The 14,387-nt window shown below is 34.6% G+C and overlaps 1 protein-coding gene across 4 annotated transcripts in view; it reads left to right on the forward strand.

The window, feature by feature from the left end:
- The window catches only part of CCDC83 (coiled-coil domain containing 83), a 92,600-nt gene that overhangs the window by 20,779 nt on the left and 57,434 nt on the right, over window positions 1-14,387 (forward strand). For all 4 annotated transcript variants that reach the window (XM_031961875.1, XM_031961876.1, XM_031961877.1 and 1 more), the window contains exons 2-3: window positions 4,751-4,869; window positions 12,256-12,340. In XM_031961875.1, the coding sequence (XP_031817735.1) occupies window positions 4,787-4,869; window positions 12,256-12,340 (168 nt within the window). In that variant the 5' untranslated portion in view covers window positions 4,751-4,786. The remainder of the gene's footprint in view (window positions 1-4,750; window positions 4,870-12,255; window positions 12,341-14,387) is intronic.

Here is a 14,387-nt window from a genome sequence, read left to right on the forward strand (position 1 = left end):
TCAGTTCTCTGAGAGCCTCTACAGCAGTGGACCATAACATCTGAAGGAGTTGCAAGGCAGCCTTTGCTGACACAGGTATTGCAGACTTGGGAATAAGATAAATTGGAGTCAGAGGGAAGAGGAGGGAGGTAAGACAATGCAATGGACTCTCAGTCAGAGAGGTCAGAGAACAGCAACTGCCTCTCAATCTTCTTGTATCATCCTCACACAAAAGGAGATCCATTCTGGGTTGGATCTCCAGCAGCCACTGTCAGGTGGCTCCCATGTACGCCAACAGCTCTTCCATGTATTCCAACAAAAAAAGAAAAGGGAGCACTTTCCACCAATGAAGAGGAAATTAGAACAATAATTAGGAGTTATTTTGCCCAACTTTATGTCAATAAATTTGATAATCTGGTGAAATAGAGGAATACTCATAATAATATGGATTGTCCAGATGAACAAAAAAGGAAATACATTACTTAAATAGTTCCATTTTAGAAAAAGAAATAGAACAAGCTATTAATCAACTCTCTAGAATATAAGCAGTTTTTCCTAGTCTTTTATTATTCATTGATGGTTCATGTTTACCTTTTTATGTTTCCCTTAACTCCTGTGTTTAACTTCAAATTTTTACATAGCTGTGGTGTTTCCATCAGGAATGCTTGGAAATCCTCTATCTCAGCAAAAATTTACTTTTACCCCTTTAGGGTTATCTTTTAGGATTATTATTGTCCTTTAGGATTATTTTAAGTTTTTCTGAGTAGGTTATTCTTGGATGTTAGTCTTAGGAGATAATAGGACTTGCATTTTTAAACATACTATTGAAAGGGATGGGAGAAAATGATCGTTTGACCAAAATAAAACCTTGCCAATTTTGGAGGGTCAGAAGATTTGGATTTCTCATTGCATTTTAGCAGCTTCCCCTAAGCAGTAGTGACTGACAGAAGTATTTGCATTAGAAATTAAGAATAAACTGAACACATTAAGGAAAAAGTACCTTCAAGACTATAAAAAGACCAGAAGAAAGCTAATGTTGCCAAAAGGGAACTTCATGAATGTCCAATTGGGGAAAAAAGGTCTTCCAGCTGCTAAAAACTGTTAACTCTGCTACATGTGTTCTCCAACTCAAACCCATTTTCCCCTACACAAAGTATATACTGGTGACAATGTGTCTAGAGGTCAATGAGGGGAAGGAGCAGGGGAGGAATGTTTTGTAACAATTGTTCTTATTAGACTACACAGTAAATATCCATTTCTAAAAGATTATTAATTCAGCCTGGCTAACTTGATATAAACTAATAAACAACAAGAAGAAGCATAAGGTAGGGGCTCTTGAGTTATATACACACACACATATTTACATACACATATGTACCTTCAGGGCATATGTACACATATTCCCTTATTTCTGCACATATATGTTGTATGTATCTGCACACAGATATGTGTGTGTGGTATATTACATATGCTTATGTGTGCTACAATTTATTTGAATCTTGTTTTTACTTAAGAGGTATTATTGTAGTTTATCTCCCTTGCTTGTGAAAACTCCAAAGAGGATCAGTATTTATCCCAACTCCCAAAGTTCAGCTTACATAGAAGCAGGGACTTTTAAAGTGATCAATACCTCCTCTCAGATTCTTAAAAGTGTTGTTATTTATTTATATATTTATTAAACATAAAACAAAGGTGTAGATGGCTGCCAGAGTTTTTGATTATAATTATTATTCAGACCTAATAGGACCAGCCTAATGATTAAGGTTGATAGTTAGAATTCAAATGCAATAAGGAATGACTATACTAATAAAGCTTGTGTATGTATGTATGAGTATGTATATATGTACATATAGGTATAAACAAACATATATAATAATTCTCTGTCTTTTAATTGTAAAGTTCTTTTGATTAGATTTATAAAACTCTGGGAAAATGCATTTTACTAGCCCTTTCTGGGGCACTTCCTCCTTGACCAAAACCAAACCCAAAACTCCCATATTTTAATGTACATATGCTGTTTTTCTTCATGGCTTCTTTTTTGGGTGTATTAAAAAAAAGATTCACATAAGATGCACATATTCATTCTCACATACTTAATCAAGCTCAAGGAGAGATGAGTCCCAGGATGACATGATGATACCATGCTGTTTGAGTGAGCTCAGAGTACAGTCATGATCAAGGAGCATTTGTATATTTTCCAGAGTAATTTCTTTGATTATTTTCAGTTAATAGATACATATAAAATATCATTCATCAAGATAGAATTATTAATTTCAGGGAAGATAATTTTGTAGTATTAACAAAACAGGACATAGTTTATAATCTCGAGGATCTTCAGATATAAAATCCTGACCAATTGCAAATCTCTAAACACATGACTTTATTTGTGTAATTACTTTTCAGAACAACTAGCATTTGATTCCTGTTTATCAACTCTCTGTTTCTACTAGTATGGTTACAGTAGAACTTGAAGCCTTAATTTCTTGGGTTTGTGAAATAGACTTCTCTCCTTTCTCTAGTTCCCCAAATCACTCTCATACCCCTTTTAGAAATATTGAGAAAACATTTTTAAATTTTCCTAGTTTGAGACCTTTGGATTAGTATGAAAAAGAAATTTTTTCTTTAACTATTAGTTCTGAAAACATGTTCTGCTCCCTTATCTCTAGACAAGTCCAGGAAAAGACTATTCCCTGAAGAAATTAGAGTGGTGTCTTAATAAGGGTTAGGGCCACTGGTCTGACCTACCTAAGACCAGTAACTGCCTCTTCCAAGGTCTTGTGAAAATAATTATTACCTAAGAAAAAGAAAAAAGCCTTTTTGATTATTCTGGTTAATAGGATTATCTTTTTTGTACTTTTTGAGGGTTGGAAAGGAGATATCTCCTAGCAGGGAGTGATTGAAAAAAAAAATTGAATAGCTTAAAAAAAAAAATGATTCTCTAGGTAGAACAAAAGTTAAATAACAATGTTCTGTTGAGGAAAATTAACTGAACTTTTACGTTATGCTAAACTCTGTGACTGTATTGTTATATGATGTAGTGTTCCTTGTTCAAGAATCTTAGATGATTGTGGGATATTATAGCTATCTAAGATATTATGTTTTCAAAATGAGTTAATTTAGAAAGATGGATATTAGGAAGTTCATTTTGGACATTTTTCTTTCTAACAGATAATGCTTAAATTTAGAATAATATAAAATTAATAAAAAATTGTATCATTTGATTTGTTCCTGCAATACAGAATTTTCTTCTACAGTTTCTTTTATATAATTTTTTATAGTTTCTATTGGTGAAAGGGCTTGTTTCGATTGGTATTTGGCAATTGGCATTGATCACCTATCCATATTACTTGAGGAGAAGAAGAAGATATATGTAGAATGCTATTGGATCTTATCAAAAGCATTTATTTGGGGCAGTTAGATGGTACAATGGATTGAGTTAGTCTTGGAATCAGGAGGACCAGAGTTCAAATTTGTCCTCAGACATTTTTTAACTGTATGGAAAGCAAGTCACTTAACCCTCGTTGTCTCCCCCAAAAAAACTAATTATTTATCAGGATGATAACTAGAATTTTATAATACTCTAAAGTATATGATATACTCTGGATACCTTATCTTATTTGATACTTCTATTAAAAATAACCCAGAGCAATAGATTCTATAAGTATTATTTTCCCCATTTTGCAGATAAAGAAACATGCTTAGAAATATCATGACTTGCCCACTAGTTATTAATTCAATCAGTGAAAATCAGAGATGAAATTGAGCCAAGTCTCTACTCACTTGTATGTTCAAATGAACTCACTTTTACTATTATATCATAATGATGCAAAATCTGTATAATTAGCACATTTACAGATAGACCTATAATAGTAATTCTCAGCCTTTGGGGATTCAAGAATCCCTTGGTGTATTCATTTTTTAAAAAAATTTTTTCAACAAGGCAACTGGAGTTAAGTGACTTGCCCCCGTTCACATAGCTAAGTGTCCAGTGTCTGAGGTCACATTTGAATTAAGATGATCCTGACTTAAAGGCTGGTGCTCTATCCACTGCGCCACCTAATGGCCCTATCTCTTAAGATACTGCGCCCCCCCCCCCCCTTTTTTTTCTGTCGGTCTTTGAAATATTTTTATTTTCCCTAGTTACATGTAGTCTTAAGAAATTCTTTAAAATTACTGAGGATTCTAAAAGAGCTTTTGTTTATTATTATGTGTCTATTCATGTTTACCAAATTAAAAATTAAAGGTAATATGTTTTTACAGTATTTATTCATTTAAAATAATGATGAAAATATTACATATTAGCAAAAATAACATTGTTATGACAATAACTGTATTTTCCAAAATAACAATTTTAATGAGAAGAGTGGTGTTGTTTTATATATAGTTGTAAATGTCTTTAGTGACTGCATTAAAATAAGGTAGATGAATTATAATTGTTTCTGCTTCCAATCTATTGCAATCTGTTGTTTTGGTTGAAATATATGAAGAAAATCTGGATGCACACAGATGTATAGTTGGAAAAGGAAGGAGAACTTCTAATAAGCAAATCTGGACTCAAATATGTAGAGAGAAAACAGAAGAGTATTTTAATAGAAAAATAATGTTTTTATATTATTATGAGCCTAGTTTTGACTTCACATGCTCCCTAAGATTATGAAGCCTCTCCCAGGGGTCTGTAGATCATATTTTGAGAATCACTGGTTTACAATAATGATGAATATAGCTGGTTATATAATTATTGTTATTTGTTTTTTCTGTTTCTTTTTATTAGCTGTATTTTAGTTGGAATATCAGAACAATTTGAAGTATGGGGAAAAAGAAGAAAAAAGAGATTCAAGATGACCAAGCAGAAACTAAAGCTCCTGTCAGCGAAGCACTATTAGAATATTAGTAAGTTAAAATTTTGAACTGAAATTGTTTCTTCTTGTAATTAATTTCCTTTCTTCCCCCTCCTGCCAGGGTAATTGGGGTTAAATGACTTACTCAGGGTCAGGTCAGCTAGTTAGTGTCTAAGGCTGGATTTCAGCTCAGGTCCTCCTGACTCCAGTACTACTGCACTACCTAGCTACCCTGGATTTTTTTATTTCAACCAATTGTTTTAGATCCCATAGACCATAAGATAAATGGCATCTCAGATTTCCAGATTCTATTCTCTTTGTGCAAGTCAAACTCCTATAAACTTGGGAGGATGTTTTATTTGAATGAATTAATATGGACCTATTTTTTTCAACATTTCAAGAATCCCAAGTTTTCCTGGCTTGGTTATTGCTTTCACCAATGTAGATTGCAATGACAGACACAGGGACAAGGACAGGGAGGCAAAGAGAGAGACACACACACACCCAGAAAGAGAGAGAGAGAGAGAGAGAGAGAGAGAGAGAGAGAGAGAGAGGAGAGAGAGAGAGAAGACAGACAGACAGACAGAAACAGAGAGACAGAGACAGAGAGAGATAGAGAGAGAGACAGACAGAGACAGACAGAGAGACAGAGAGAGAGAGAGAGAGACAGAGAGACACAGAGAGAGAGAGAGAGAGAGGAGAGACAGACACAGAGACAGACAGACACAGAGACAGACACAGAGAGAGAGAGACAGAGAGAGAGACAGACAGAGACAGAAAGACAGACAGAGACAGAGAGAGAGAGAGACAAAGAAAGAGGGGGGGGGGGATGGCAGGGACAGGGACAGGGTCAGGAAGAGGGAGAGAGAGAAATGTCTTTTGGGGAGAATCTACAAAGTTTGTGAGATGAAATATCATAGATTGGATGATTATATGTAAAATAGCAAATAGGCATTTTGAAAGTTAATATTGTTTCCATATAACTACTATAATTAGTAAATATAAAGTATGTTTAGTCGAAGTATCTGTTACATATATTACCTTGGGGCCAGCTAGATGGCACAGTAGATAGAATTCTGGGCAAGGTCAGGAGCAATAAATTCAAATCCAGTCTTAGACACTTATTATCTGTGTGACGGTAGACAAGTCACTAAACCCTGTTGACTCCAGTTTTCTGTAAAATGGGGTTAAATAATAGCATTTATTTCTTAGTTCTTGCGAGGATGAAATGATATAATAATTATAAAGTGGTTAGATAGTTCTTGGCACATAGTAGGCTCTATATAAATGTTAGCTATTATTATTGCTGTTATGCTGTCACTGTATAGCATTTGAATTAGCTGGATATTCTCTCTCAGAATCATCTCGGGCATCAGATATTTTGAGAAATTGCCACTAGATGGTGTTCTTCTCATTTGTAGTCTAGGTATCACTGGATAAAAATATGGAGTATTTAGATATTAATTCACAAACTCTAAGAAGATAAACTCTTCATTTTTCAAAGAAAATATTAAACTATCATAAATAAGGTACATTGTATAACTGAGTTTTGAATTGTTAACCTATGTATCTCTCAGTAAATAACAGAGAAACTGTGAATTTTCCCAAGAAAATTAAACACAGTACAACACATTTATAAAATGACATATTCATACATTCAACAAGTGTTTATTAAGTTTTGCTTACAATGTGCCAGGTGTTGTGCTAATCTCTGGGGACAGAAAGACAAAAATGAAATAGTCCCTTCCCTTAAGAAATTTATATTTTATTGGGGCTTGGGGAAGAGATAACATATGGCTACTGTCCTTTGTCCTGGAAGAGGACCAAAATGACATCACTATGTTGGAGCCAAGGTACAGTGTGTCTGACTGGCTGATCAGATCAATACAAACTCAGAAGCTTCTATTACAGGTGAAGCACAAATATCCATATAGAGACAACATATACACAGAGAATTAAATGCAAAATATTTGCAAAGTAATTATTCTGTGCATGGCTTTGTGGTAGGCAATGAAGGTAAAAAGACCTGAATGGGTCGATTCTGGGTGTGGATAGGAAGAAAGAGACAACATATACACAGAGAATTAAATACAAAATATTTGCAAAGTAATTATTCTGTGCATGGCTTTGTGGTAGGCATTGAAGGTAAAAAGACCTGAATGGGTCGATTCTGGGTGTGGATAGGAAGAAAGTTGTTTTCTCTCTTTAACTCCACTTGGACCAGAACCTGGAAAATCTCCTTAAATGCTCAGGACATTGTTCTTACCTAGAGTTTCCTAAACTGTATAAAAGGATTCCCTAAGCTCCCTTATGAGCTCCCAAAGTTCCACATGCTTAACAGGTACAGTGTAGTCTTTATTTCATCCCATAGGAAAGAAAAAAAGCATAACACACAAAACACTCAAAGGAATAAAAAATACGTAAAGCACTCAGATAGTCCCATTAACTTTGAAGTTGCAATTGGGCCTTGAGATTTCTATGAAATATTTCTTTTCTCAAAGAGACATTTATAGTTCCTTCTATAGTCATAGTGCTACTCTGTGGTTAAGACTCCTTTAGAAAGGTGACATACTCTATGGGCTATGGAACAAGTGATTAGCTACTAATTAGACAGGCCCTGTCCTTGTAATTTATGGGCTTTGTTTTCCAAGTAGGATGCTGCATATAATGATACAGATTATCTTTTTCTTTCTTCAAGATCACCATATCAGTAAATCTCTTTATAGAAAGTCTGATCTTAAACACTTAAACTTGGAATTGCCCACAAGTTGTTGCCCAGAAAAAAAGTTCTCTGATCTCTCCAAGGTTACTCACAATCTATTAATTTATCTGTCTGATGGTCTTTCTTGGCCTCTTCGCTGCATTTGCCATTGTTGAACACTCTTTTTTCCTAAAATACTGATTCTTTGGATTTTTGTGACACTATAATTTCCTGGGTTTTTTCCTTTCAATTGATAGACTACTCCTCAATCACTTTTGCTGTCATGTCATCTATATAAAGCCCCATAACTATGGGTATTCCTAAAGCTCAGTTTCTAATCTTCTTTTCTGCTTTCTTTATTGTCTATTCCTTTCTTTCTTGACAATCTCATCAAGGGTTTAAGTATCACCCTTACAAAGAGAAGTCACACAATTCCAATAGACTTGGGGTGGAAAAATGCCTTCCACATCCAGAGAGCACTATGGCGATTGAATATGAATTGAAGAATAATATTTTCATCTTTTTTTGTTTCTTTGTTTGCTTTTTTCTTTCTCATGGATTTTTTTCCCTTTTGGTTTGATTTTTCTTGCACATGACAAATACGGAAATATGTTTAAAATTGTTGCATATGTTTCACCTATATCAGATTGCTTGCTTCTTGGGGAGAGAGGAGGTAAGAGAAGGAAGAATAAAAATTAAAACACAAAGTCTTACAAAAATGAATGTTGAAAACTATCTTTACATTTATTTAGAAAAATAAGGTAAAATTAAGAGAAAGAAAATGGAGAAGTCACAAATCTAGTCCATCTCTCTCCTACTTATAGTCCTACATAATTGGATGCTTTAAACTTGACATCTCAGAGGCATTTAAAAATCAGCATGACTGAAAGTCATTAATCTCCCCAATAATTGTACCCATTTTCCAGACTTTCCATTTTCCATCAAAGATACTACCATTCTTCTAGTCTCCAGGTTCATGAGCCTGGCATTATTCTAAACTCTTTATTCTCCCATAGATAGCACATTCAATCAATTGTTAAATTGTGATTTTCTTACCTATAGGACATTTTTCATGTACCCTCCCCTTTCTACTCATACAGCTACCATCTTAGTTCAGGGTTATCATTTTTTTGCCTAGACTATTTCTGTGGCCTCCTAATTGGTCTCCCTTCCAACCCCTATCTATTTCAATTTGTCCTTCCCCATAGCTGCCAAAGTGATTTTTCTAGAGTGCTACTCTAACCATGGGACTCTCCTACTCAATCGACCCTATTGGCTCCCCATTGGCTCCAGGACAAAATGTAAATTATCCTGTTTGGCTTTTTAAATCCTTCACAATATACTTTAATAGCTCAATTATATATTACTCCTCTTTATGTTCTCTGCATTCTCACCAATTGACCTCCGCTCTGTTCCTCACACATGATACAGTCATCATCCTTCCTTTGCACTAGTTTCTCTCCAAACCTGAGTTATGCTCCTGTCTTCTCTCTACTTCATAGAATCTTTCTTTTCTTTCAATAGTAACTCAAGAAATCCCTTCTACAGAAAAACTGGTTTTAAGATAAATGTGGTTAACCATTGCACTGATTATCTCTGAGGGCTTCATATGCATAAGGGAGAGAGACAATAGGAGGAGCACCTAAGAGAGAAAAAAATAGATTTCAAAACTATAGTATATATTTGGCCAAAAAAATTCTCTAGTTTGAGCCTTGTGTTATAGAAAGAAAATTGTTAACTGACTTTTTACAGCTTCCCAGGACAGAGAAAGAAAGTTAGACCCAAATATTTCTAACCAAATAAGTAGGCCATTTTGAGCTAATCTTTCCAATTGAGTTAATTAGTTGTGCAATAGATAGTGCTGGACCTCAAGCCATGAAGGCCTAAATTCAAAGCCAGCCTCAGACACTTACTTAGCTTAACTTCTGTTTGCCTCAGATTCCTCAACTGCAAAACAGAGATAACAGTTCTTAGGAATGTCATGAGGATCAAGTGAGATAATATTTGTCAATAGCATTGCAAACCTTACCGTGCTTTATGCTAGCTATCATCATCATTATTTTTAGTTCATTTCAACCTTACAACAACCTTTGCCTCTCTAAAGTCTAAAATCACATTACTTTTTTGATTGCCACATCATACTGTTAGTTCATTTTGACCTCATAATTTAATAAAACTCAGATATTTTTCAGAAAATCTGTTTTCAGTTATTTATAGTGTCTTTTCAGATATCTTTAAAGCACATGCCTGGCATGTAGAAGGTGGTATTAAATAAATCTTTATTCCCTTTCCCTCCCTCCATTGCTTCCCTCTCCCACTCTACTTTGAAAGGAAAACCACTGTTCCAAAGGAGTAGCTTGGAGATAAGGATAATAATAATATCTAGCATTTATATAGCACTTTAAGGTTTATAGTGTTCTTTATAAACATTACCTCATTTGATAACTCTGGAAGGTAGGTTCTATTATTATTCCCTTTTTTTACATTACCTCATTTGATAACTCTGGAAGGTAGGTTCTATTATTATTCCCTTTTTTTACAGATAAAAAAACCTAGACCGACTGAGGTTAAATGGTTTGCCTGAGGTCATACACCCAATATGAAGCTGGCTTTAAATTCAGGTCTGCCTGATTTGGAGTTCAATGCTAAATTCAATATGCCCCCTCTGGGAAATTCATACCTAGCTCAGGAGCAGGGAATGAAAATGCTGTCCACAGAAGGGTAAAAGCAAATAAGAAGGAATGACAACTCTGTTCAACTAACAAAGTATAAAAATATATGAGTTAGACTACCACAGATTGGGATGGAAAGGTCTACTTTTGAGACCTGTCTCAACTGGCAATTGTGCAAGCCCATGAAATTTATCATGTAACTTTACCTTGTCACCATTGACTATTTCTTAATGGGGAAAACTGCATTGGGGACAGATTTTCTGCTCCACAGACAGTATGTTCACTCTGTTATATTTTAGTCTCTCTTCTTAAAGTGGAAAGAAAGTCAAAGCCAGAGAAACAAAGTGACCAAGTCACTTTTATGGACTTTAGGGAATAGCAGCTGATTCTGGAAGTCAGTTATCTGGAATTTCCAGTATCCTAATAATAAAGACACCAGCAGGCATTCTACTTTAATGGGTGTGTGATAATCAAGTGTGATTTTTTTTTTTCTCTAAAGTCCTATAAGCTAATCAAGTTGATTGGGAACCTCCTTAAATGAATCAATGACTTTCCGGATGAACTCACCTCATTTGGATGACATTATTGTTTGTCTTTCATTCTCAGAGGACCATGATATCAAGGAGGTGATTTAATGATATGTAAATGAATTGTTTTTAAATAAGGGAAAGCTGTACAAAATGACCAACTTCACTTTCTCCTCCAGAGCCATCTGGGTCCCGTGGCAAGACAGGATGACTGAAAATGGCCTTTTATACAATGGAAGACCTTGACCTTTAAAAAAAAAATAAGGTCTTTAATTTGGATAAAGTCCACTTCAGTTTCCAAATTTACATTCCAATGAGGGAAAATTATTTATATAAACACTTATGATACAAGGAAGAATGAAATATGTTTAAAGGAGAGATTGAGGGTAATATGCCATGAAGAATCTTAAGGAGAAAGAGATCATTTTGACCTGACAGGATAAAGGAAGGATTCATAAAGGAGTTGGCACTTGAAGGAAGGAGGAGAAAGACTTCAGCAGAGATGGGGGATGCTCCAGTATATAAATATTAATTAGCATGAATTTTAAGCATAAAGACCAAAACAAGAAACCAACACAACAACAAGGGACAGAAAAGACTCCAGTTTCTTATGACAGAGTACTTATAGTAATAACACAATAGCCCACATGTATATAATACTTTAAGATGTATAGATGCTTTATATGTGTTATCCGGGCAGCTAGGTGGTCCAGTGAATAAACTGCTATGCCTGAAATCACAAAGACCTGAGTTTAGAACTGGCCTCAGACACTAAATGTGTGACTTTGGACAAATGACAGTTTCTGTTTGCCTTGATTTCCTTAGCTGTAAAATAGGCATAATAAAAGCACCTTCCTTCCAGAGTTGCTGTGAAGATCAAATGAGGTAATATTTGTCAAGAGCATTGCAAATTTTAAGGTGTTATATAAATAGCAGCTTTTTATTATTATTATTAATTTTAAACTCCCAGCAATCTGTGCCCCTCTAAAATCTCAAATCACTTTCTTTTGGCTCCCATATTCCACTGTTGGTTCATTTTGAGCCCACAATTCAATAAAACATTCAGACATTTTTTGCAGAACCTGTTTTCCATTATTTCTATTATCTTTGCAGATAATATTTTTATTGATGCTTTTTTTATTTTCAAAACATATGCAAGGATAATTTTTCACCATTGACCCTTGCAAAACCTTGTATTCCAATTTTCCCCTCCCTTCCCTCATCCTCTCCCTTAGATAGCAAATGATCAAATATATGTTAAACATGGTAAAAATATATGTAAATCTGATATAGGCAAACATATTTATATAATTCAGATAATTTAAAAAACTCTTTACACAGTACTGGCATATTGTATTCATTTAGTGAATATCAGATCCCTTTCTTTTGTTTTCTCCCACTCTTTCTACTAATGTATTCCATGGTTCTTGTGATTGTTGAATATTGGTCATTTAGTTTTAAAGTAATTTCTTTGTGTCTGCTAATTTTGTTTTAAGGAAATGTATTTGTAACATTATTTCATCTTTGTTTATACATAGCTGTCAAATAAAGGAAGATGCAATAGAGAGACTCATGGTCCAAGTAAGAAAACTTAGGGATAAGAATCTAAAGTCTCACGAACGGGTAAGTTGCACATTTTAAGGCCTATGTTTTCATTAAACACAGTTTGGCTTTTAAATTCCACCTGTTATAATCAGATTTACTTTAGGAAATTATATTCTTCAAAAATTTTGGTACTTATTAACTTTACATTTAATAGTACCCTAACATAGCTGAGATGGACCTTTATTCCTTTTCCCTCGATACCAAATGTTACTTGAAAAATAAATCAACTTTAAAATAGTATGTATTTGTTAAATGAAGATGTGGCATTTTAGACTTGAGATTTAAAACTTTGAAAGTAGAATAGGTCTATGGCCTCTTCCATTGTATTTGATTTATATATCTTTTGTATTCAATACTGGTTTTGTGTACAATTTTTGCTTTTTAAAATATACTTTTTAAAACTTCTTTATCCTATAGCTGACAACTTGAGTAGGTGTTGTTGTTAATAAGGTAGTAGGATGAATAGGGAGCATAGTGATGTCAAGATCTAAGTTTAGGCTCCAAAGCAGACAGGCTTAATTGTGGGTGTTCATTACACGGTAACCGGGAGTCTGCAGGTTTCTCTGGGGCCAGCAGAGGTCAGCAGCAATTTCTGCCTCTGGGTTGATAACAAACTCAGTGCTTCCACCTTACAGACCTAAAAATCAGAAATGGAATATTTGCCATCCTGAAAATGTAAGTCCCTTACTCAAAGGGAGGCAATAAAAAACAGAGACATCAAGATAAGGGAGAGCAGAGCCAGGACACAAGATAAGAACCTAGGAAATAGGAAACAGGATGAATACAGAGTGACAAAACTTAAGTGAAAGGAAGGAAGTTATATTGTAAACCCAAAGAGCAAGTTGGAGACAGAGGACTGAACCAGCAAATGCAAAAGAGCAGCCAGGGAACAACATGATTGGTTAGAAGTTTAGTAATGGAAGCTAGTAATGACCATTCCCCCAACCCCAGACTTTGTTTTCTTATGGGACTAAGAAGTGCTCATTTTCTGAATGCAGGTGAAAGATAGTGATCCAGACTATTAGACAGTAAAGTAGACATCCTTGAGGGACAGCTTAGTGGCATAAAAATATCACACAATTCTTTTTCTGTTCACACACATTTCCAAAGTTTGCAAAATTCCTTGATGGAAGAATAGATTCTAAAATTTAACTCATTACAGGCTAGTTGAAATCAACTAAATAAAGAAATAAAGAATGATGATTTAAGCACAGGACAAAAGCAGTTATAGATCAAAATCAATTACATGTAAATAAAATCAACAACAAAATGATACAGGTTCAGTTTTAATCTTTTTATCCTGTATATCAGATTCAGTGAATATTTTAAAATAGAGGTACTTATATAGCCCTACTTCCAACCCAGCTATTATGTTGAGGAGTCACGACTCTTTATTGAATGAGAAATTTTTTTTCCTTTTATTATAGCTTTTTATTTACAAGATAAATAAAGTGTAATTTTTCAGCATTGACAATTGCAAAATCTTTTGTACCAATTTTTCCCCTCCTTCTCCCCACCCCCTCCCCCAGATGGCAGGTAGATCAATACATATTAAATATGTTAAAGTATATTTTAAATTCAATATATGTATACATGTCTATGCAGTTATTTTGCTGCACAAGAAGAATCGGACTTTGAAATAATGTACAATTAACCTGTGAAGGAAATAAAAAATGCAGGTAGACAAAAACAGAGGGACTGGAAATGCTACGTGGTGGTTCACACTCATTTCCCATAGTTCTTTTGCTGGGTGTAGCTGGTTATATTCATTATTGAACAAATGGAACTGATTTGGTTCCCATCTCATTATTGAAGAGAATCACATCCATCAGAACTGATCATTACATAGTATTATTGTTGAAGTATATAACGATCTCCTGGTCCTGCTCATTTCACTCAGCATCAGTTCATGTGAGTCTCTCCAGGCCTTTCTGAAATCATCCTGTTGGTCATTTCTTACAGAACAATAATATTCCATAGCATTCATATACCACAATTTGTTCAGCCATTCTCCAATTGATGGGCAGCCACTCAGTTTCCAGTTTCTAGCCACTACAAAGAGGGC

The sequence above is a fragment of the Sarcophilus harrisii genome, chromosome 3, assembly GCF_902635505.1.
Source record: "Sarcophilus harrisii chromosome 3, mSarHar1.11, whole genome shotgun sequence".
Taxonomy (NCBI): Eukaryota; Metazoa; Chordata; class Mammalia; order Dasyuromorphia; family Dasyuridae; genus Sarcophilus; species Sarcophilus harrisii.